Source organism: Mus caroli, unplaced genomic scaffold (assembly GCF_978045245.1).
Source record: "Mus caroli unplaced genomic scaffold, Mus_caroli_1 scaffold_10, whole genome shotgun sequence".
Classification (NCBI taxonomy): Eukaryota; Metazoa; Chordata; class Mammalia; order Rodentia; family Muridae; genus Mus; species Mus caroli.
The window spans coordinates 110,244,506-110,268,061 of record NW_028227265.1 but is presented as its reverse complement, the minus strand read 5'-3'; the positions used below and the strand labels follow the sequence as shown (position 1 = coordinate 110,268,061).

Below are 23,556 nucleotides of genomic sequence, written 5' to 3'. Positions count from 1 at the left end.
CTTAGAGTATTCTAACATTTCGGGTGTCAGGGTTAACTCTGGGAGAACTGTTAACAGCAGAAAGGGAGGCCGTGGAGGGGGGACATATTAGATGTGTGGATGTGTGTCAGGGACTGGTCCTGTGCTTAGTAGCTGATGGGGAAGGGGACAACAGACAGGTAAAATCATGTCCACAGGGCCCAGAGAGGAAATGGTCGGATGATTGGCGGGCGCTGGGGAACGAGGCATGGTACAGCAGGCACCCACAGATGTGCACACAGGGCAGACATGGTCCTTTGTTGACCTGAGGGACGGGACTCCGTAGGGAAGGGAGGGCTCTTTCACTCTTTCACGTTTCCAGTTGCATCTGAATAGTTAGTTTGTTGGTGGTGGTGGTGGTAGTGATGGTGTTGGTATGTGTACACATGTGCACATTTGTGTCTGGGTGTACATGCATGTTGTGAGTGGAGGCCACACATGGGGAGTCTTTCCATCACTCACTGCTTTATTTTATGAGACGGTATGACTTACCCAGAGCCCACTGATTTAGCTAGACTGGCTGGCCAGCAAGCCCCAAGGAATTCTCCTGCCTCTACCTCCCCAAATGCTGGGATTACAGGTTTGTGCCCTGAACCCGGTTTTTATGTGGGTACTGAGGGTTGAACTCATGTCCTCACACCTGTGTGACTAGCACTTTACTGATTAAGTCCACCACCCCTGCCCTGGTTTAAGTTTGGGGAAGCAAGGTCTAACTATGTGGCCTAGTCTAGTCTAGAACTCGTGACCCTTCTGTCTCTGTCTCCTCAGTGGGACTGATTACTAACCTCTAATTATGTATAGAACTACAGTTTCTGAAAATGTGGCGGTTGTGGGTCCCAAATTCTGCATTCCCACTAGGTGAAAAGTCCTTGTCATGGGCTTATTTCTTCCTAGAAATTCCAGTGAGTTCTAGAATCTTAAGTCTGGGGGGCTTTAGTCCTAAGGACTAAAGGGGAGACACAGAGTGTTAACACTGGTCACAGCCGTGCCGGCGTGACATGGCCTGATGAATGGGAGGACACAGCTCTGGTCACCAACTCACAGCTTACATTGATGCTTCTGTGGTGGGGGCGGGGTGGGGCGGTTTTGGAGGGTGGGGCTTGGAGGCTGTGGCACACTGAGGGCCTAGCGGTGGGTAGGACCCAAGGCTGAGAGTCCAGAGGGGGTAAGTCCAGCACTCAAGGAAAGGGCATAGCATGGGAGAGCCAGCGTCAGCAGAGATACCTGTGTGGAAGGTCCTCGGAGCTTAGGGAATTGCACTGCCCGTCTCCCGCAGTTTCTGCTGCTTCTGTGAAAAGGAAAGATGGACAGAGTTCCACAGTTGGCTTCTGAGCCTTAAATGTATCTCACGCTTCCTTCTCACCAATGGGCAGATAGATGAGCAAGGCCCGTCAAAGAGCAGGCTGGAAGAAGTGCAGACTGAGCCAGCTCAGAGGATGGGCTTACAAGAGATGGTGCTATCATCTGGCACAAACGTGTGCACATGGCCTGCCCAGCCTCCAGTGGGCTACCTCCCTGCTCAGCCAGCGGCAGAGGGCAACCCCTGGGGGTAGCTGACTGGATGACCTCAGGCAAAGGCTGGATTCCTGGACTACCACACACTCTGGTCGAGTCAGCTTGATAGGCTGTAAAGCCTAAAAGCTACTCACGAGGCAGAGAGTTTCAAGAAAGCTCATCTCCTGGAGTTTTGGTGTTCTCATACTCATACTCTATTTTCGCATTAGTCTGGTGTATGCATCCATGAGCTCTCTTTTAATTTTTTATTATAAATGCCTTTTAAGGTTAAATTCTGTTATAGTTAGTCTCCCCAGTGTTCCAAGATCCCAGAAGCCTCTGAGCTTAGAATCCTGTGAGAAGGCAGTAAGGAAGTTAACCTATTCAGTAACTAATTAACCATTACAAAAGACAGAGCCAGTGGCTCAACTGGTCTGCAGAAAGAGCCAGGGAATCTCACTGAGATAGAAATCTTCAGTACAGGCTACATTACATATTAAAAGCAAGTTGGTATATTCTCCTGACAAATGGAGATTCTCCGGATACTTAAAAGTTGCACTCATATAAGAATTTAACAAGGCCTAGGATATTAGGGGGGTTGTGATATTGCATTATTCTTGAGGTCTGCCAAGAGCAGAACCCCCTGGTGCTAGCCTTCACAAGGTTCAAAGGTATAGCACTAGAGTGTAAAATCCTTGCCTGTCACTAAGCTGACCCTAGGCAGGACTGCTTTATCTTTACTGTAAACATTTACCTGGTTCCTGTAAATCCTTTTAAGTCATTCCTTTGTTTTGTACCTGGTAACTTCAATGTACCTTGCCTGCTGTGACTCCCAACCCCTTGTATTCTCTGTACTATAAAAAGTTCGATGCTCGACCTGACAAATACATTCAGATTCTACACAACCTCTCCTGTGTGCATCTGTCTGTCATCTCATCTAATGCTTTGCCCACCTGCGACTAGAGACCCATTCCACGCAGACATAGGGACCCAGAGGGTCTATGACACTGGACTGGCAATGCCGCCCATGAAGAGCCCTCAGAAAAGGACTTATTTTATGGGTAAGCAATAAGCAATTGCTCCCAACACTTTCCAACCATACACAAGCCGGCTGTAGGCCAAGAGGCTGAACCTAGTGCGGACAACATGGAGAACCCCACCCCCCAACCACAGGGACAGTGCTGTCCTGGCCACAGGGGCTACAACCCTGTAGTTGGATGCCAAACAGCACACGAAGCTGCCAGGTGTGAAACCTGGTCCGCAGCACACCACGCCCTGGCTACCCAAGCTTTCTGGGCCATGGCTATGGTGAAGGAGCACTAGAAGGCTCACGGGCCTCCTGACCTGACTAGATGTGGCAGACACTTTCCCAAGCCCACTAATCAGGAAGCTGTTCTCTGCAAGTCCCTGCTTCCGGGAATTAAGGTGGGCCCTTTTCATCGGGCAAGACATGGGGGGAGGGCAAGTGAGGCATGTGCAGGAAGAGGCCACTAGAAGGCCAACAGTGACCAGAGCTCTTCTCCAGGACACGCTCTTCACAGGTATCCAGGCCTGAGCTCCAGCTGGGCTGCCAGCCTTCTGAAAGCTGGCTGTATGTGGGGGGTGTCCAGGCCTGAGCTCCAGCTGGGCTGCCAGCCTTCTGAAAACTGGCTGTATGTGGGGGGTGACCCTGAGGATGTGGGTCCCAGGACAGCTCTGTGGAACACAGCCGCCACTCCTCTAGGGCGGGACATGGGTACCGGCTGTCCAGGGGCTGACCAGCATCTCAGCAGGGTCTGTCTGCGGAATGCTTCCTAACCAAGGTGAGACAGTCCTCTTACACTCAGGGAGGCTCAGAGGATGCAGAATTCTGACTTAGAGTTCGCTTTACAGCTAATGACTGAGAAAACACTCTTTAAAGAAAACTCAGTTTTGAATCCTAGAAACCATAGAGAGTTCTAAAGATAACTGTTTCCTGTGGAAATCGACCATATAAGCGCTAAGACTCGACCACGACCTGCAGTGCATCCTAAAAAACAAGGGTCTTTGCAGTCAAAGAAAATGTGTTCACATGCCAGGCATGTGGAACAGCTACTTGGGGCAGCTGAGGCAGGGGGATTGTGAATTCTTGACTGCCTGGGTTATGGAGTGAGTTCAAGGCCAACCTGGGCAGTTTGGTAAGACCTGGTCTCAAAATAGGAAGCCAAATGGATTGTGGATGTGGCTCACTGGCAGAGTACAATATTTAGTACTCAGTACTGAGTACTAGAGCCTAGCATGCACAAGGCTCTAGTACTGAGCACTGAGTACTAAATATTGTACAGTACTCCAGTACTGATTTGGGGAAGGAATCTATCATTTTGAAGTGATGAATAATTGAACACACTTAAAGTACTCTATTTGAAAATTATTTCACATGATTTAAAACAATTCATTTTGTGTATTAATCTGTGTATTTACTTATTTCACTATGTATAAGCAGCGCTCTCTGTACCAGGACCGAAGGACAAGTGACTCTTTACAGACAGGATTACAGAGGCCCCATTCTGAGGTGTGTGGATTCAAGGATGATGGGACACTATGGACTCTAGAACAGTGATGGTAAGTTACAGAGAAGGTAGGGCTTTGGCCAGCTCTAGAGTTAAGACCACGTGAATTCTCCTGGTGTGCAGGGAGGCCTGAGGCATGAGAGCACACAGCTGCCTCAGACTTGTCACTTCACTGTACCCGGTGGTTCCTGGGGGGATTAGCCTGGGCTTATTTTCCAACACTGCAGGCAACTACCATGATGGGAGAGGAAAGACGGGGCACAGATTTCTCAGCTGGTGTGGCCCATTGCTGCGTGAAGCTCTGGGGGCACACACATACCTTCCTCCTCTACAGACTCAGCTCGAATGATGACAGGACTGGAGTAGGCTGGCAGCAGCAATGGCAGGTTGGAGGGGACAGCATAGCCACAAGGCACAGGCACAGAGTAACCACTGGGCACACGCAGCCCCACGCCTTCCTCCTCTGTGTTCGTGTCTGGAGATGGCGGCTGGTCTTCCTGCAGCGGCGTGATGTCAATGACAGAATACGGGTTCACTTTTGTGGGGACCACAAGTTTCGCAGGCTCTGCCTCGGGGGCAGGTTCGGCTCCAGTTCCATTTCCTGGAGGACAGAAGGACACTACTTAGCAAACAAGAGTGTTGGGCATGTATGTGGTTCCAGTGGCTGTAGCAAGGGCAGGGAAACCCTACACCTGTCCCCAATGTCAGGACCCCTGCACCCCCCTGCAACATTCCCAGATCACCACAGGGGGCTGTGAGGCCTAGGTCCGTGGGGTACACCATTGAATGGGGAGCTGGTGTCACTCCTGGACACAGATGATGGAGACCTTGCACAGAGGTTCCCAGGACAACACATCAAATGAGAAGAGTCAAAGAACCACATGGAAAGACTTGACCAGGGGCAAAGGAGGGAGAAACTGGTCCTCAACCATGGTGGCCATAGTTAGGGGCTAAGCAGCCTTCCTGGCTAATGAGCAGTGGCCCAGTCAGGTAACTCATTCCCGTTTATGTACCGTGATGAAGTGGCAAGGGACATCTATTAGACAATAGCAGGACATCTATCTATCAGACAATAACAGGCATTTGTCTATAAACTAGAAAGTGGGGGAGGGGTTAGAGCAACAAGAATAGAAACTGAGGAGAGATGTACACAACAGAGCTTATTCAGGGCATCACAGAGACCCTGATGCCTTCGGCCCCATTATCCTTGTCATGATTTATATATGAAGCCCAGCCCACCCCAAGGCTTACAGGCTGAGGCTTGGTCCTCAGCAGGTGTCCTTATGAGGTATGACTATATCTTGGTATCCCATGGGACAGACACTAAGCTGAACAGATACCGGATGGTGGGACACCGGGCTGGAGGAAGGGGTCACTGGGGTTGAGCGTGGGAGTCTTTGAAGAAGCTACCTTGTCTCCTCAGCTTTCCTTTCTCGGTCTTCCTGAGTGCCGTCATGTGAACTGCTCTATTTTGGTCTGTGCTACAAGCCCGGACCCTCTTTGAGTGCGAGCCCAGGCAAACCTCGGGGGTTTTGTTACAGGAAAGGAAACTCTCAGTCCTGTAAGCACAGAGAGGTCAGGAAACCTCCTGCAGGACCCAGGGCAGTGTGGTGGTGGGACTGACCTGCAGGGGACGCGTTCTCATCTGCATCTCCTGCTTCAGCACCTCTCGTCCTATCGTCGGCAGACGGGACTTGCCGATCCGCTTCCGGGGCTTCATCTCCACTGTCGAAGTCAAACAGTTCTCCCTCCTCTTCATTGTTGCTGGTGTCACATTTCGATTCATGTTCTGGAGTTTAAAATAACACAAGTCACAATGCCGATGCTTGTCTGCTTCCAGGAAGCCATCTGTAACCTCCCTGTGCAGGGCTAACCAACCCAGGAGAGAAGGCAGGAGGAGGTGGAGAAGCTGAGCTCAGCTCCTGGGGAACCAGCTGGCGGCCCTCGCACAAACGGCAGCAGGACTTTGGGTCAGCATTATGATGTCCCTTGACAGGGCCTTCGCCACGAGGTAGAAAAGCAAACAGGGGGAAAGGAGAAGAGAAAAGCACCTCTCACATCTGAAGTATGTGCCCCAACTTAGCATCTAGGAAGATCTGGTCTCTTTGCCATACTGCGACAACTCAGAGGAGAGGAGAGAGACTTGATTTACTAGCAGGGCCCCGGCCACAGAACAAGGCCACCATCACGCCTCAATCACTCCCTGGCAGAACGAGGTGCCGCGTAACGTTCAGCCCACAATTAGAATGGTTCCAAACAGCTTTTTTTGTCAGGGGTCAGGGGAGAGAGAGCACTGCTGATAAGAACATGTTTGACATCACGTAGGATTTGTCGGGACAGGGTGTGTGTGGTTCAGCAGCAGAGCACTAGCCTAGATTTCCATCCCAGAGCTGGCTGCTTCCCTATGTATGGGGTGGCATCTCTCCTTGATGAAAGGCATCTGCCACATGACTATGGGGGCACCCCAAACCAGATGGTGGGTTAGGGAATATACTGTCATCCATGAGCAGCATGTATGGAAAAGAATCGCAGGCAAGCGTTGGCAGCTGTCCTGTAGTCCTTGCTTCAGGCAGTAAGAGATTTGACTGAGGCAGAGCTGTCTGCCAGAGGGGACTTGCCTGTGTAATGGAAGATATGTGGAGGAGGCCATCCTCCACACTGGCCCCTAATTTGCAAGAGGAACAGGAAAGGGGAGCATGAGACAGAGGTGTTGGCTTCTGGGCTTTACAGATGAAAGGATGAAGGGAAAGGTAGTCCAAGTGAGATTCTTGTTGATGAGCCCCTCTTAGGATCCAAAATCTTGGGAGCCCCCAGGTAGAATCAGAGTGAAGGAGAGAGAGAGAGAGAGAGAGAGAGAGAGAGAGGGAGAGAAGTGCTATTAACCCTCCAATCTGATGTTCAATACAGAGGAAGAGGAAGATCTTTGCTGATAGAAGCTGTAATAAATCCTTGACGGTGGAAGCAGGGACAGGAAACATGAAAACCGGGCAATGCTCTGCCCCTGAGCTGCTTTAACTGGCAAAGGCTCTCAAGCTAGGAGCCAGGAGCCTTTCAGAGAAACCTGGAGATAAAACCACTCATCTTCCTTGAAACAAAAGCCAAGCGTCCTGGGGCAATCGAAGGGAGATCGATCGTCGGTCGCATGGTGCACCATCTCATGGGCCATGAGGAATGCTTGGTTAGTGCTGTTTCCTGTGAGTATCGGGACTGGGAGACGGAGTTATCGGAGGACGGAGAAATGTTACGGGGGCAACCAGACCCAAGCATGGCAACGCTGGACACCCACTTACCAGAGCAGATAGGACAGTGTGGACAGGAGAGTTAAGAAATAGGTTGGTTCAGCAGGGGCCCTGGGACTGGTTGTAGGGCTGTAGTGGCCTTGCTGTGAGCTTCACACTAGGATGTGATCTTTACAAGTTAGGAGAGGCTCTGGCGGATCCGGATTCGAGGAGTGCAGTCCGGCATGTCAGTCAGGCCCATGAAGCACAACAGCAGTCAAAACAAAAGGAGCGGCAAGCAGAACAGACAAACGGGTCGTCCAGGCCATCTCAACACAAACATGGCGACTCTGTGCCAAGCCAGAGTTCCCAGCGGCAAAATTAGCAGGAAGCAAAAGACTGTGCTGGGAGCTTCTGGAAGACCTGAGCGCCGTCTGCGGAAGCCATAAAGGACCAAACGGTACCGCCTCAGCGTGGAGTGTTACCCCCTACCCCACCAAAGTATGGGTTCTGCATTTATCGAGAAGTATATTCAGTGGGGGAGGGGAGATTGTTCATCCAACCTGGGACTCTTCCGGCAGCAGCCAAGTGTGGCTGACAGAAATATAATAAGGACAGCACTGGTCTGAAGCCTGCCAGAACCAGAACTCCAGCAGCTGGGCAAAACTGGCCTTACCAGGATCCCCAGAGGCAGGGAGTCCTGGGTTAGCAACAGAGGCCCAGGATGAGGAGCCAGGATGGCTCATGGAGGTGATGATGGAGGAGGTGCGGAAGAGGTGATATCTCCCACCCACACGGCGGTGCTCCGTGTTGTTCTTCGCAGAAAACAACTCGGATGAGAAGTACTGGGTCCCATGTTATACCAGTCATTACTAAAGTGACACTGTGACCTTACTAAAGTGTCACCTTTGCAGTCCAAGACTGACCACCATTTGGCCCCTGCTTGAAGAGACACAGAGGTCTGCCCCCCAAAGAGGATTCTAGCTCACAACCTCATGGTCATGCTGGAGCCCAGTGGTCAGGACAGAGTGAAGCTGTTCTTGCCACAGCACTGCGGTGGCAGTGTCACTTCGGGTAATGATACCCACCCCTCTGTCATCCTCTCCTGTCTCCTCACTCCTCATGACTGACTTCTCCTTTTCCCAGTCACTCCTCTGTGTACTTTGATGTCTTTTGTATGTGTAGGTGTGACCCAGTGAGCCCTGTTAGGTTGTATACCACTGAATAAAAGCTCTCTCCCCACTAGCAGTTGTCAGTGCCTACAAATCCTCGAGCAACAGTGAGGCTGGAACTTATTTTCATATCCTACATTTCCAGAAGCCCAGAATGTGAGCTTCTAGCCTGAGCCATCACCTGCACTGGAAACTCCCTGCAGTGGCAGTGGTCACTGCCTCTGCACTGGACTCTCCTATCAACCCATCTCACTACACCTTGGCCTTTCAAGGTGTCTCCATGCCTTAGATGCTCTTTGGAGACAGCTGTCTGCATGTATTTGTGACTCTCTGGTGTTAATACATAGGTCTGGAGCCCCCATACGATAGACAGGGAGGGGCAGAAGGGACAGAGAGCCAAGTGGCAACAGCAAGCCCCTTCCAGGCCACACCTGCACGGTCCTGGACACACAGAGGAACAGCCAGCCTTGTATAGCCGGGCTATCTCACAGCCACTGCCCACCCTAACCTGCAGACAGTGCTGTGAAGATTCTAGCACCTACTTCTTCCTTCATCTGCAGGCTGGGTACCAATATCCCTGATAGCCCTTCTGTCAAGGGCACCGCTCTGACATGGTCACAAAAGAAACCAACCAGTGCACCGTCCTCTGTGTCTATCAACTGAGCAGATAGAGGACGCCGCCCAGTTTGGCCTTGAACTGCCCACAGGGAAGGAAGCAGGGAAGAACGCTGGCCCAGTCTGCCCCTAGTCTGCTCACAGTGCTCCATAGCTTGCCAGTTCCTGTTCCTGAGGGAACCTGACTGGTAGGCAGGGCATATTCCCAAAGGATGACCCACACTGGATCAAGCAAAACCAAAAACAAACAGAAACCTCATGGCATCCAAGATGCTGAAGACAGGTGACAGGCTGGGACACAGGCAGCTAGCTCACTGGCACCCAGGTACACCAGCCAGGGACAGTCAAAGCTCGCGTCCCATCTACACCACAATACCAACCATCTTTTTCTCCACCCGTGCCAAGTAGCAGTAATTTAGTGATTCCAGAAGCTGGAGTCTTCCATCAGAACCCCAGGGGCTACCGGAGGCCAGGCACACCTCTGAGGAGGCAGGTCCCTACCTGCAGGAACAGGAGGTGAGGCCTCTCCCTGTTCCATGCTCAGCCTTGCCTCCTTCCTCCACGCTTGGACAGCATCAGGGGACAGGGGCCCCTACAAGCAGAAACACTGTCGGTCAGGTTGGCATACGAAACCTTCCCAGGAGGCAACAGTCGGGGCTTTCCAGAGGCGACCTGCAACAAGGAGAGAGGTCACTGTCACTCCCAGCTGTAATGACAGAATTTGCCATCTATTAGTTGCAAATACTTGCAAATCGCCCTAGTAGGGACAATGCAGAACAAAACAAACAAAGCCTCCTCAGTGCCGCTCACCTTGAACCACAGCCAGGAACTTGTTTTGGAACCCGAGGCCCTGGCCAGAGCCCTCTCAACCAACACCACGACAGGTCTCTGCCAGTCTCACACCATGTTCTGAGGCGGAGAGTCAACAGCATGAACCAAAACAGCTTCCCCTCTGCCTTCAGATAAAACCTTAGCAGCCTTAACGGAAGTTCCCAGGGGCAAAGCTGCGACCAATTCAGCACTTTACAAGGCTGCTTTCCTGATCAGGACATCAGTGACTATAGAAAGCTGGAATACTCCAAGTCCAGAGCTCAGTTATCTTGGGCTGTCTTAGCCCCTGAACAGCCATTTGTTGCCCCCTGTGTGTGTGACCTGATTGATATCCTTGTGACTATTAGGTAAGTACAGAACAGACCCTGTAGTGGCTTGAATGAAAATGGTCCCTGTAAGCCCACAGGGAGTGGCACTATTAGGAGGTGTGGCCTTCTTGGAGTAGGTGTGGCCCTCGTGGAGGAAGTGTGCCAAGGGAGCTGGACTTTGAGGTTTCAGAAGCTCAAGCCAGACCCAGCATCTCTCTTTCCCTGCTGCCTACCCATCCAGATGTAGATCTCTCAGTTGCCTCTCCAGCACCATGGCTGCCTCCTGCCTGCCTCCATGCTTCCTGCCATGATGATAATGGACTAAACCTCTGAACTGTAAGCCAGCCCTGATTAAACATTCTCCTTTATAAGAGTTGTCTTGGTCACGATGTCTTTTCAGAGCAATAGAACAACTGGCTGAGACATCACCCTTACCTCCGCCACCCCAAAGGTCAAGAATGTCTTCAGATAAGATCTGAGGCCCATAGCAGGTTTCTCTGCTTTGCTGTAACTCACCCACCTGAGGTAACCAGGTGCCTATTCATAGCTTCCTTTGTTGTTATTAGAAAACATGTCACGAAACTGTTACCACACAGGGACACGAGTCTGCTCCCAGCCATGGTCATTCGTATTTGGCAACCCTTTGAGGTGAAAGCTAGCTTTTCCTGCTGGTAGTTTTTTATAAAACCTATTCTACACCAGGAACAGTACTGACAATTTCTTAACCGCTGCTGGAGTCAGCAGGGCCAAACTGGACGGGCTGCGTCTTTGCCCTGTCTTTGCTTTCTGTGTTTCATTCTCTACATACATTAGGAAAACTGAATTTGAGAAACAGTGTCTCGTGAGAAGGGTAGTCTGACCATGCTAGAATCACTCGACACCCATCCAGGCTTCATCCAGGGACTACTTAACACAAGCCCTGGATTTCACCTGGGTTCCCTAAACACTCATCCTTGATCCTGCCTGGGACTGCTCTGCGCTTATCCTGGATCCCTCTTGGAACCACTCAACATCCTCCCTAGATTCTACCGGAGTGGTGAGAAGACAAGCAACCTGCTTGGAGACCTTCTCCATACGCTCCTGTTCCAGTCTCTGACGGTGGATGCAGTGCCCAGTGCCCACCTGAGCAGCAGGCTGCCTCCTCTGCCACTGGCTCTCCACACACTTGCTGCTCAGTGACAAGGAGAGAGAGGCAAAGCTTTGTCCCTCACAACGTCTGAGATGCCAAACCAGCCTAGTGAATTCTTTCACCCTCATTAACAGGCTTGATGATGGCTTTGGCACTTCTGGGAAGATGGCTGCCGGCGCCAAGCCTGGCGCCTGATGCTCTGTAGAGTGTCCCTGTCTGCCAGTGCATGTGCTGTTGGAAGCCTTTTGCACCTGCCCCCAAGGCCCTTTGCCATGTGGCTCTGTCTCACCCTCAAGGGCGTGAGACGCTGCTTAGATGGCCACCCGAGTAGCTGGGCGTTTTCAGTGGGCACCTGTTGTCTCTGCTCTGGCACGGGAGTCACTTCACCGGCACACAGCAGCGCTCCTGGTGCACTGCCTCTCTCCATCAGACATGTGGTAAGCCTCAGCCAGCTTTGACTGTCTTACAGTTGATAGTGTGAATAACTGCACCTCAGCTCGAAGACTAGGTCCTATTACTTCAGATGAAGACGCTATCACTTGAGGACCCACAAGGCCCACAACGAGGGCAAGTGTTTGGGGTAGAGCCCAAAGGTCCAGCACATAAGGTAGATAAGAATCCAGAGGCCCTTTGCCTTTCTGCTGGGAGAATTTTCTTGTGCACTGTGTGTGAAGGGTCAGGGATAATCTCCTGCACTGTGTGAAGGCTGTCTTTGTATGACTCAAGTGTTGATATCAGCAGAGAGCCCTTAATGTCTGAACTCTGGTATTGTTATTCTAATTGCTCAGCACCTGCGGCATAGTTTGTAAACATTCTTCTCTGTCACCTTCTGATTGGTTTAATAAAAAAGCCCCCCCGGCCTATAGCAGGACAGGAGACAGAGAGCAGAACATCTGGGCAGAGAATGGAACTGTGGGGAAACTGAGAGGCACGAGATTTGGCAACCGTGCACGGAGAAAGCCAGTTGCATGAGGGCCAAATGAAAGGCCACGGGACTCACGGCAAACATGAACTAGTATAAACCGGTTGTTAAGTTGTATGAGCTGGTTTTGAACAAGCCTAAGCTATAAGGAAGGCCTAAGCATTTTCAAATAAATATAAGTCTCTGTGTCATTACTGGAAGCTGGCAGGTCGAGAGAATCTGGCGATACCGTCCATCGAGACCTGAGATGTACTGAGACCTTGGTATAGCAGGTGCTTGCCTGGAACCCATGAGAGATGACAGAATCTATCTGAGCGCTGTGGGGTGAGACACCCCATGCAGGTGGCAAGAACAAGTGCACACCTCAGTGAGAGGCACCTTGGCAGGATGGACACACACACATGCACACGCACACATGCACGCAAACACACTGCTGCCTTGCTAAGCAACATCTGTGACAGATGTTCTGAGCACCTATTACCCTGTACGATACTTGCTGGACACCCAAGGGTTTCAACAGAAAGAACAAAGGAGTTGGTAGGGGTGGGGGGGAACCACAGGAAGCAAAGCACACAGCTGTGAGATGACCCTAGGCACCAGAGGAGACTCACTGGGACAGGGGGTGCTGTCCATGATCACACCAACCTTCCCAGTAGGGACACAGGGCAGCTGGAATGAGGAGCACTCGCCTCCCTGAGCTCCCGTGACCTCACCTTGCCTTTATTCCTGGAGCCAAAGCTGGTCTAGATTACGAGGACTCAGTTGGTCCTTTGAAAGAATTAACATAGATGAGAGGCATTCTGTGAACACAAACCCAGCCCCAAGACATGTCTACCGCAAGCCTCCTACCCTTGAGGAGCAGATGAGAGCAATCGGTAAGTACTTTAAACTCTACAGTCCAGAAAGAGTGGGACCAAAGTACCATAGCTCCTGGGTACCACTGAAAGTATCCGGAGGTAACCCCAGGCTGATGCTGTGACGTCAGCACGAGTAAGGAGCAGAGGCCAGCTAGAATCCAGAGTGGGCAGCAGAGTCTAGGGGCTGTAAAGGCAATGCCACCCTACATGGGTCCTGTGCATCTCTGTGCTCACTCTACTTACTGGTCTGTGAGGTAACCAATGGCAGGTGGCAAACACCCTTCCCGAAAGCAGGCAGAATGCCGCTTCCCTGTCTGGAGTGTGTCTGGGAGCGGGCACATACGTGCAGGGGCACTGCATGTAGGGCTGCATCCTGAGCCCAAATACTCACACTTGCAGCCATTCCTGCTGCGTGGGCTTTATGAATACGTGAAACACGTACAAGCAGAATCCAAATGGCTCCCACCTTCCTGCTGGTATGACCAGTGCTACTGGGAAACAGTCAGTCCCCGGCTGTCAGCAAGTGCTCATCTCAACAACCGGATCAAACCGCCTGGAACTGCTCAGGTAGAGAAGCAGCTGTCTTTCAGCCAGCACTGCCCACTGCCCCCTGCTGCCAGCATTGCTCAATCACCAGGCTGGGACAGCCCCCTAACCTCATAGATAGGCAGCACTGCCAACCAACCCGACCAACACCACCGCTGCCGCCGCTGCTCCTCGTCTGCATGGCCAGGTGTTTTCCTTTCCAGAATGCTCTCGTCCTGCAAACTGCTCCTGGGTATACGTTCACTGTCTTGGTCCCTCCCCCCCCCCCGTGTCTGTGTGTGTGTGTGTGTGTGTGTGTGTGTGTGTGTGTGTGTGTTTCTCTGCTCTCAGCCTGAGACAATGGCTATGCGTTCTCAGGAAGGAACTCACCTGGACTCCCTGACATGAAATATGGTGTTAAGTAATTCCTAAGAACAAGGCCCTATTCATAGGCTGATGAGACACGACTCTGGACATGCTCCAGGTGAAGGTGGCATCGAAGAGGCCACCGGTGAGAAGCGGTGACGGTTAAGGTGGCTCTGGCCAGCCAAAGCTGGGTCCATGGCTACAAGGGCACAGCTGGTGGGCCTGGTCATCTGTAAGCCTGAGGAGGTAGCCCCACTGCACAGAAGGAAACCACTGACGAATGTGACCTATGCACCAGCAAGGTACCATGCCAGCTTGTGCCTTCACTGCTGCGGCTTATGCCCTGTGCAGAGGCCCCCAAGCCTGCCTCGGGTGTCTGCATCCACTGTGCTCCCAGGATATCCTAGTCCGGCTCCCAGGGGTAGCTCCTGAATATCTTTCAGGGCTCAGTAAGGCAAGTCACTGTATGGAGCACTAAGACTCCAAACAGGCCAACTCAGCATCCTGGGCCTTACTGCCCTCGCAAGAACCCACATGCAAGAGGGCAGAGGAGAAGGCTCTGCCAGCACCATCCGAGCTGCTGTCTGGCCTGCATTGTGTCCCTCGCTGAATTCAGCAGTGTGCATTCTGCACACAGTCCCGGAGGACCCCTGACAGAGGTACAAGTCAAAAAGGGGGAGGCATGCAGGCTAGGTCCCACTGCACTTGGAGATCAGCATACCGGGATGGTGCTTTACCGTCAAACAGTACTTTTCCTTGGAGCCAGCCTGGCGGTCTGGGATGCCCTGATGTATGCTCAAATTGTGACCACAATTGACATAAACCAACAATGTCTCAAAGACTCATGTCATCTAAACAAAACACAAACTGTATACTGTTATCTAAATGTCTGTGCAGCTCTAACTCGGCAGTGCCTTTGTCAGTGTTGTTCAGGAGACTGGACATTATGTTAAAAAAACAGTACAAAACAAAACAAAACGGCAGAATTCGTCATTCAGAGGGTAGCAGTCGCCAGATGGGCTCTGGCCATCTGAACTGACAGCCTATGCCCATGAAGGCTTCTTGGGCAGCCTCTGCAGACAAGCCTTTCCCTGGCATTCTTGAGGGTCCCTTAGAAGAGTATGCCAGCCCTTGGTTGCCCATGGTCTGTAAGAACAGCCATGTAAGCCTAGAACTTAGACTTGCAGGACTAGTCCAAGGAGGTACAGAACAGAAATAAGAAGTTCATTACCTCAGCAGGGAACAAGCCGGATTCAAAGCAAACCATCCCAACAGGCTAGTGAGGGCCGGAAGGGACCAGAGGAAAGAAAGAGAGCTCCCTCGGTTGCTGCTGACCATGGGGATGCCCAGTGATCCCACACATACAATTCTTCAAACTCCTGAAAATATCCGGAGCTGTGGTTCTATGCCTGCACTTATGTACTAAGGAGCCAGCAAGGAGGAGAGGGTGTCCTGGTGGCCAAATGCTTGGAGACCTCATATCTGGCTGGAGGACAGCATCAGGTCCACCAGACCAGTAAGACTTCCTTAATGGAAGGAGAGACGACGAGTACAGGTAGGCAGTGCTGCCCAAGCTGGGAACCAAGAAGGGAGCTGCCCAGCACAGTGGGAAGGAGACTGCCACGCTGAGAAGGCTGGAGATCTAGGGGGATGATGGTGCCTGGCTGCTGGAACTCGGAAGTAGTCAACCTGGAGTTCCTGTTCACAGCATGGTGGGCCATTTAGAACAAAGGGACCCATGAATGGTATAGGAGCAAGTTCCTCCTGGGATCTGGGAGGGGGGCTGGCCAAGGGACAGTAGCATCCCAGGATGTCTGTGTAACTCCTGACAGAAGTACCATCACATGTTAGAGGCCATGAGTGACTGAGCTTCAGACCCTAGCTGGACAGTGTGAGGCCATGAATGACTGTCACGATGGCTGCGTAGTAATGTCCATCCTGTTTGTTTGGGTGAACTGAGACTCGTGGGTAGCCTGAGAAATGCTCCCCACTCTGGTGGCCATTAGCAGGGATCCCATTACAAATTAACACCATCCTGTTCCCGTCCCACCCCCTACAGTTCAACTGGGGGCAAAGTTAGGAGAAAGATGGCATTACACAGGTTAGTGGTAAGACGCCTATCCCTGCACCCCTGAAGAAAGTGTCCCCTCTAGCTAGATCCTCTAGCTAAGGATCTGCACCACCATCCATAAGCAGGTATCACTGCACAAAGAGCTTGGGGTACCCCCCTCCTCTGCCCCTTCTGCCCATGAGGAAGAAACACATGGGGACTCTCACATGGGATCCTTGGGACAAAGGACCTCGCTCCACAAACCAGCTGCTGACTCTCAGACACTGACCCTGCATCCGTCAGCAACCTGGGCCTAACCTGGTTATCAGAGGCTACCTCCATGCATGAACAGGCCCCACGTATCTCCCTCCCACCTGCCTCTCTTGGGTAGATCTCTGGAGGCCGCACTCTCTGCACCCTGTCATCCTTCTACCTTTTGGAAGCACAGAGTGATCCTACAAACCTGCAGCTTCAGTGCCAGCTATGTGCCTAAGACTGCCTAAGACCGTGACCCTCTGCCCACTCCATGTTTCAGGGAGTCAGGCAACTGGTCCTCCTAACGGGCTTCTCTCCACAAACAGAACGAACCGTGGAGTGTATCTCCAATTTTCTTCTTTCTCTTAGACCCAGGTCTGAATCCATGAGCAAAGCTGTTGGTTTCGATTTCCCATCTCCCCGAAGCGAAACTGACTGACCACAAGCCAGCACTACCCACACCTGACCAGTGACTGTGATCAACCAGCTCACAATGGTCCTTCCTGCCTGCACCTCCCCTCTACAGGGCCAATGCTGTCCTGCAAAAAGACAGACAGATGTGCTCAACGCCCATCCTGACGTTCAGTTTCTTTGTCTCTACACAGATACTACGCCAACCGTCTGCCACAGTCATTCAGACTCAGCAAGATCGGTGCACACATGATCTCAGAGACCCGCACAGGTTCAAGCCCCACGGGGTCCCAGTACTGAGATGAAGAAGTAGACACAGGGTCCTGCCTCTAACTAAGAAGCTGCTTGCAACGGGTAGCTGTTGGCAATGGGAAAAATAAGGTTTTCCCCCCAGTGCAGTGTCACTGGGACACACCAACCGCACTGCAGGGTGGGCTCCATGGCCGGGAGTGGTTGGTCAACACAGGGGTTTTGTCTGTTTGACCTTTATATATATATATATATATATTTTTGGCTTTTTGTTGTTGTTGTTTTGTCTTAGACGCTTCTCATTTGTTTTGATTTTCTTTTTCTGTTTTGAGAGACAGGAAATACAAAGTTGGGTGGGTAAGTTGGGAGAGGGAAACACACACACACACTAATTTTAGAAAGAGCACTTGCCAAGGGCAAGTGTACAAGCTGCCGGAGAAGGTGAGCCATCTGCAAAATGTACTTGGTATGGAACTGAAAATCTCCCAAGGTAAGTTGAGGCAACCTCCTTCCCCTCCCTGTGGCCTGCAGGTCACCAAGCGTCCTATCCTCTGATGACCTTTTATGTCTAGACACAATGGAGGGTGGAACTGGCTCTTCACAGTCACAGTCCTCCCACCCCCACAGAGAACCACTGTGGAGACCACACATCCTGGAAAACATAAGTCTCTCTTCCCCTCCACAAGCACCTATGATTATTTCCCCAATTGCTTTGGTTGCTTGGCAAAACACTGCACCTTTCATTCCTTCCTGCGAAATCATCCAAAGCCCTGCATGCCTGGACTCCATTCCAAAGCAGAGGACCTGCCTGCCCTGTCCAGGCCGGTGCCCTGGGCCCTGCCGCATTCCTCCACTTCAGACCCTGGGTTCTGGGCTGTGCGTGGAGAACCGTGTTGCTCTATCAGAACCGACTGTGAGAGTTCAGTCTTCGGCTCTGATTGCAGAGGGGGCCCGCTCCACACAGCACGGGACCATGCCACAGGAGACAGCCTCTCCCACAATGCACCACAGAACACAGCTGCAGCCAGAGCCAGAGCCCACACGAACAGTTCCCACCAGCAAAGTTTCCCTGAGGAAACTGGAGGTTCCCACTGAGCTCTGCCACTCAGCTCACTGGGCTGCTTCCACCACCCCCACAGCCATCCCCACCCCCACTCCACCCCCACCCCCAACCCCTACCCCACACCAACCTCACCCCTACCCTTACCCCCTATCTCACCCTCACCCCCACCCCCATCCCATCCCCACCCCTGTTGAGTCAAGTGCTTGAAGGCAAAGCATCAATCAATGTTCCTATCATTTCTGAAGCCAGAAGGCTGGCCAGTGCCAAGAAGCAAACTGGCCAAGCCCACACAGAAAGGTTTTCTCTGCAGGGCCTCAATAGCACCCCACCCATGTGACCTCTGACCCAGTCAGACTCGGGGCCCACACACTGTGAGGACACACTCCAAGGGTTCTCACACACAAACCCAGGCTTTCAGAGATGGGGTCACTCAGCTGTGAAATCCCCTGGACACATCCACCCTCAGTCCCCAGCGGGTCACCATAGGGATCCAACTGGAACTAACACAGTATATAGCACAAGGCCTGGCCTTGTGGGTCAGCCCACTGCCTCAAGGTGCTGACGCCTGACCATTTATCCTCGACAGAGACTGGGCCTTCAATCCTGGGCTTACAGCTGTACGGTGAGCACCAAAGACCACTTCAATTCATTATTTTCATATCCTTTAAAGAGAACCAGAAACCAAATAGAAATTGTGACTCCATTTTCCTTGGAGCAGAGATGGGGGAGTAAGGGGGTAGGGGTGGGGTGGGGATGGGGCATAAGTGAATGAAACAGCTACAGTATGTAGCTATAGGACCTGGCTAGCTGGCACAAGCCCTAGCTTTGAATCCTAACATGGAAAAAAATAAAACCAAAACCAAACAAAATACAAAACAGAAAACCAAACCAAACAAGATATGCATGCATTTGTTTCCTGGGCCTCTCCCATGTAAATCTTTTCTTTTTCTATTTTGTTTTGTTTTACACCGTAGCCCAGACTCACCTAGAATTCACTAACAGCTCAGGTTGGCCTCCTGTCTCTACCTCGTGGAGGCTTGAATTACATGTGTGAGCTGTTATACCTGACTTAATCCAGTCTTCTTCATCCGCACCAATGAGACAAGACGAGGTACCAGTTCAAACATCACCTATCCATATGACTCTAGAGTCTTTAGGGCTTTATCTCAAGGCAAAAGTCCAAAGTGCTTTAAAAAGAAATACCATCAGAAGGGAGTTGTAGCTTTGTGATAGGACACTTGCCCAGCATGGGCAAGGCCCTGGGTTCAATCCCCAGAGCTGCAAAAAGTGGCACAGGATCCGAGGGAAGCTGGATAACACCAGCCGGCCGCACCCAGAACGAAAAGCAGGACCGGTTCCTAAAGCGTCGCACGCCTTCAGGACAGTAGCCCCAGCAGTGAGAGTGGTCTCTGAACTAGGTGTGGAAGGCCCAGGCCTTCAGCCTCCCTATCACCACAGCTCAGGCACACTTGTCAGCACATTCGGGTGACTGTAGCCTTGCCTGGGCCAATCAGTACCTTGTCCCTGTGCAGCGCACAGAGTCGGTCAAGCTATAACCCATGTTCTGCCCTCTAGGCACACTTGTCCATGGCTCCCCTACAAGATCCTCCATATAACCATAAAAGTCTCGGTGTGCACCCAAAGCTAGTTTCAAAGTCAGCATTCTCCTGCCCCGGCCTCCCCAGTGCTGTGCTTGTGAATATGCATGGTTCTGCACACTTTTTTATGTTGTACTCTACTGCCCACATCACTTCCTATATCAGAAGGTGATATATGGAAGACAAAATATTAAACCTAATAACTTGAAAAACATTCTACCTCTTCTCCCATTGTTTAGTCAAAATATAATAACAATAGTCGCACATCTCTAATCCCAGCGCTCGCTCAGGAGGCAGAGGCAGGTGGATCTCTGTGAGTTTAAGGCCAGCTGGTCTCCGTGATGAGCTTCAGGCCACCCAGGGCTCTGTTACACAGAGCAACCCTGTCTCTGGAAAACCCACCCAGCCCACAGACACCACTTTCCACTAGCAGATGCACATTAATGTGACACAGGAAAAGCAAGAGACAGCGGGGTGGAGCGGGACGGACAATAGCACTAGGAAAAGTTTCGGCCTTGTTTCATAATCAATTTCTGAAAATTCACATAGAGAAAGAGGCAAAAGCCAGCCTGCAGGCCCAGCCACTGTGGAAGGGCCAGTCCATGGGGTAGGGCAGAAGACCTTGAAGAGGGTGCACACGAGGCAGGTAGGGCTGAATGAAGGCAGGACCTTCCTAGGGTGCACTGTACCCCACATGTTCCTCCTATAGGTGTAGCCTCTTTCCAGAGGCTGTAGTTCAGGTCCCCATCCACAGTCAAGGCCACCACCTTGCTGCCTGACCACGGATACATTCGTGGCCCATGTGCTGTCTAGTCTCAGTTCATTTCAGACCCTTCCAAACTGTCTTTCCTAGAGCACCCACCCCAGTGTATCATCCCTAAAGCACATCTCCAGGGAACATAGCTAGTAAGAGCTGCATTTCAACCCCAACAATAATTAACAGTACACCCCACTACCAGCCAAGCCAACTGTCCTCTGGAATGAACGTCGATACTCTCTAAACATCTCCAGACATAACCTTCCACTGTGCACTTACTAGTTTGAGTTGTGCAATTCAAGAATGATATGTTATACAACTGGGAGTTCAATTATGAAAATGGTTTATACTGTTATCTGCAGATGACATCAGTCACGGCTGCTGAATTTCCAGTTTTCTCTGGTGAACATAGAATAGTTTCAGGTGTAGAGCGTTTTGTGTGTGTGTGTGTGTTTACACATTGCTTCCCAGTGAGGTCACACCTAAGCAGAACCAAGCTTAGAGTGGACAGTCACAGGGCTAGTGGTGACTCCATCAGATGACCCAGGACCCAGGCACACAGCCCTCTACCCACCCAGAAAGTCTCCATCTGGAACCACCAGAGCTTGCTTCGAGCCTCACAAAAAGGATCTCACCAAATAAGAGGCACACCCGAGTACCAAGAGGATGCCTGCAGCAAATCTAGAAGAACCACGCTTCAAAAGGCTGGAGGTGCAGCTTCGTAGTGGAGATTGTGCAAGCATGAGGCCACAGCTCTAGGACAAGCACCTCAAAAACAAAACGTTATTTCTGATAACCGACTTTTACCTCTTCCCTCAGGACCTGAAACTCCCATCGTTAATAACTGGTCTGTACGGTGCTGCGTCACCAAATGGCACAGCTCTTCCCTCTGAGAAGTCACGACTGGCTGAGTAACTCTGGACAGTGATTTCAAACAAGGTGACTCACATGTGTGGTACTGATGCCAGTGAAATGACAGAAAGCTCTTGGGGCCAGAAAGGAGTGGTAAACATTTAAAGAGAGACTTAAGTATAAACTTCAACAATCTTTTCTAATAAAAGTTATTCTTGGTAAAACAGGTATTTGAAGAGGAATCAGAAGGAAATGCTGCGCAATTTGGTGACGCCGTCGTTCGTTAGTGTCATCGTACAGACCAGTTTTTAACGAAGGGAGTTTCAGGTCCTGAGGGACGAGATAAAAGTCAGTATTATATATATGTATATATGTATATATATAATTTTTAATATTTATTATTAGTTATGTTTCTATTGCCACCATAAAGCACCATGACCAAGGCAGTTTATTTGGGCATCTGGTTGCTGAGGACAGGGATGGGCGGAGCATGGCACCAGGCACAGTGGCTACACAAAACACTGAGAACACACACCTGGAGCCACCAGCAAACATGCATGAATCGAAGAGGACATAGTCCGAATACTGCACAGCTCTGAAACGTCAAAGATCATACATCCTCCTTCAGGGCCGTACCTCCTAAACCTACCCAAACAGCACTCCAACTAGGAACCGAGAATTCAGGCGTTGGAGCCCGTGGAGGGGGGCGGCATCCTCATTCAAGCCACAACACCTTTACCTATGCATTAATTCAGCATTTACTGGGGATCAAACCCAGCCTGCTGCCTGCCACACCCCAGCCCTGCCTTCTTGTTTATATGAAAAATCTCAATTATTGGAGCCCAGGCTGGCCAGACTCAAGTTCCTTCTAACTCAGACCTTCGAGTGCCAAAATAGATTTTTTAATAGTACCCAAGGCTGTGGGCGTAGCTCAGCAACAGAGCATTTGTCTGGCAAGGTGCTCAGCAGTAGGTAAGGAGCACCTAGTGAGTATGTGCGAGGGAGGACCTAGAATCAAGAAAGAGTCACCCGACAATGAAATGCTGTCCCTTGCCCAGATTCTAAACACAGCTACACAGCTTACTGTGTGATCCAGCCAAAGAAAAGAAGGAAAGATTGCTGCCATCGGAGTCCAGAAGAACCTCTTCCGCCAGCAAAGGCTGTAACTGAGACGCATCATCCTACATTAGAGTCCACACCAAGCATGTCCATTGCCCTCTGGGAATTCAAAACATGGTGTCCCACAGTGTCCAGGGCCTAGCCACCTGCTTTTATTTACTGCACACCAGATCAGGATCTACCCTAATTATTGAGCAATGGTGGGTAGCAAAAAACCCCAGCAACAACTTCACCCTAAAGGGGATCCTAAGGATCTTAATTCAAGCATCCCAAGATTACTTCTCTCTTGCAATTTCAGCGACCTGTGAATTCACCCCACATCTCCAGGCCAGAGGCTGCAGGTCCCTACTGCACATGCCCTTGAGCCTTACCCTCAGACTATGGGACACAATGATGCTGGGGACTGTCTCCTGTCTCAGCGAAGATTCACTCAAGTTGGGCGGCTGCTCAATGCTCTGTGTCTAGGGACACCCATCGAAGTTGGGGGACTTTTTGCTGCCTTGTGCCTGGGGATAACCATTGAAAGGGAGGGCTGCATGCCGCTGAATCTATGCCTGAGAACACCTAGGGCATAGGTTGAGGGGCTGCTTCTGTCTGTGCCTAGGGGCCACCTGCAAATTTGTGGGTGCTTCTTGCTTCCCCCATGTCCATAGACACTCACTAAAGCGGGGAGTGGGGTAGGGGTTGCTGGGCCTAGAGAAGGAAACACCGGCCAGATTTGGGGGCAACTGAAACTGAAGTTGGAGCTCCTTGCCGTCCTGTGCCAGAGACAGCGCTGAACTGGTGTTGGGGGGTGGTTACTCGCTGCCGTCTGTCACTGTGCGCAGTCCCGCAAACCCAGGGTGGGGTTTAGCTACTTCGGGGACCTGGGCAGAAGTGCAACTTTTAAAGCAAAGAAGCAGCCCGTGCAAGCGGCCTGGGACGGGACTTGGGGTCGCCGTGCTCACTCACCGAGGGGCCGGGCGCCATCCGCCGTCTGCGTCCGCCAGTTGTCCCGCGCCCCCCGCGCGCCCCGCGTGCCCCGCCCGCGATGCGCTCCCACCCCGCCCGCCAGGGAAGCCCCTCCCACATCACCATGATTGGCCGGAACAGGCCGTGCCTCGTGCCCATTGGCCAGCGTTCCTGCCCGTTCCTCGGCCGCGCCCGACCCTCGCGCCAGCGCATTCCTGCGAGGCCACGTGGCCATCAGCCCCCCACTCCCCGCCCCGCCCCCAGCCTA

The 23,556-nt window shown here is 51.6% G+C and overlaps 1 protein-coding gene across 3 annotated transcripts in view; it reads right to left on the bottom strand.

Moving 5' to 3' along the window:
* Positions 1-23,354, bottom strand: part of Arhgef10 (Rho guanine nucleotide exchange factor 10) — a 116,913-nt gene extending 93,559 nt beyond the window's left edge. For 2 of the 3 annotated variants that reach the window (XM_085844133.1, XM_085844135.1), the window contains exons 1-5: positions 23,289-23,354; positions 9,547-9,717; positions 5,665-5,829; positions 4,360-4,641; positions 1,243-1,306 (exon numbers count right to left, since the gene is read on the bottom strand). In XM_085844133.1, the coding sequence (XP_085700259.1) occupies positions 1,243-1,306; positions 4,360-4,641; positions 5,665-5,829; positions 9,547-9,583 (548 nt within the window). In that variant the 5' untranslated portion in view covers positions 9,584-9,717; positions 23,289-23,354. Of the gene's footprint in view, positions 1-1,242; positions 1,307-4,359; positions 4,642-5,664; positions 5,830-9,546; positions 9,718-13,483; positions 13,578-23,288 lie in introns of those variants that run through there. The other variant, XM_085844134.1, reaches the window with a different exon arrangement.
* Between the last annotated feature and the right edge of the window lie 202 nt (positions 23,355-23,556).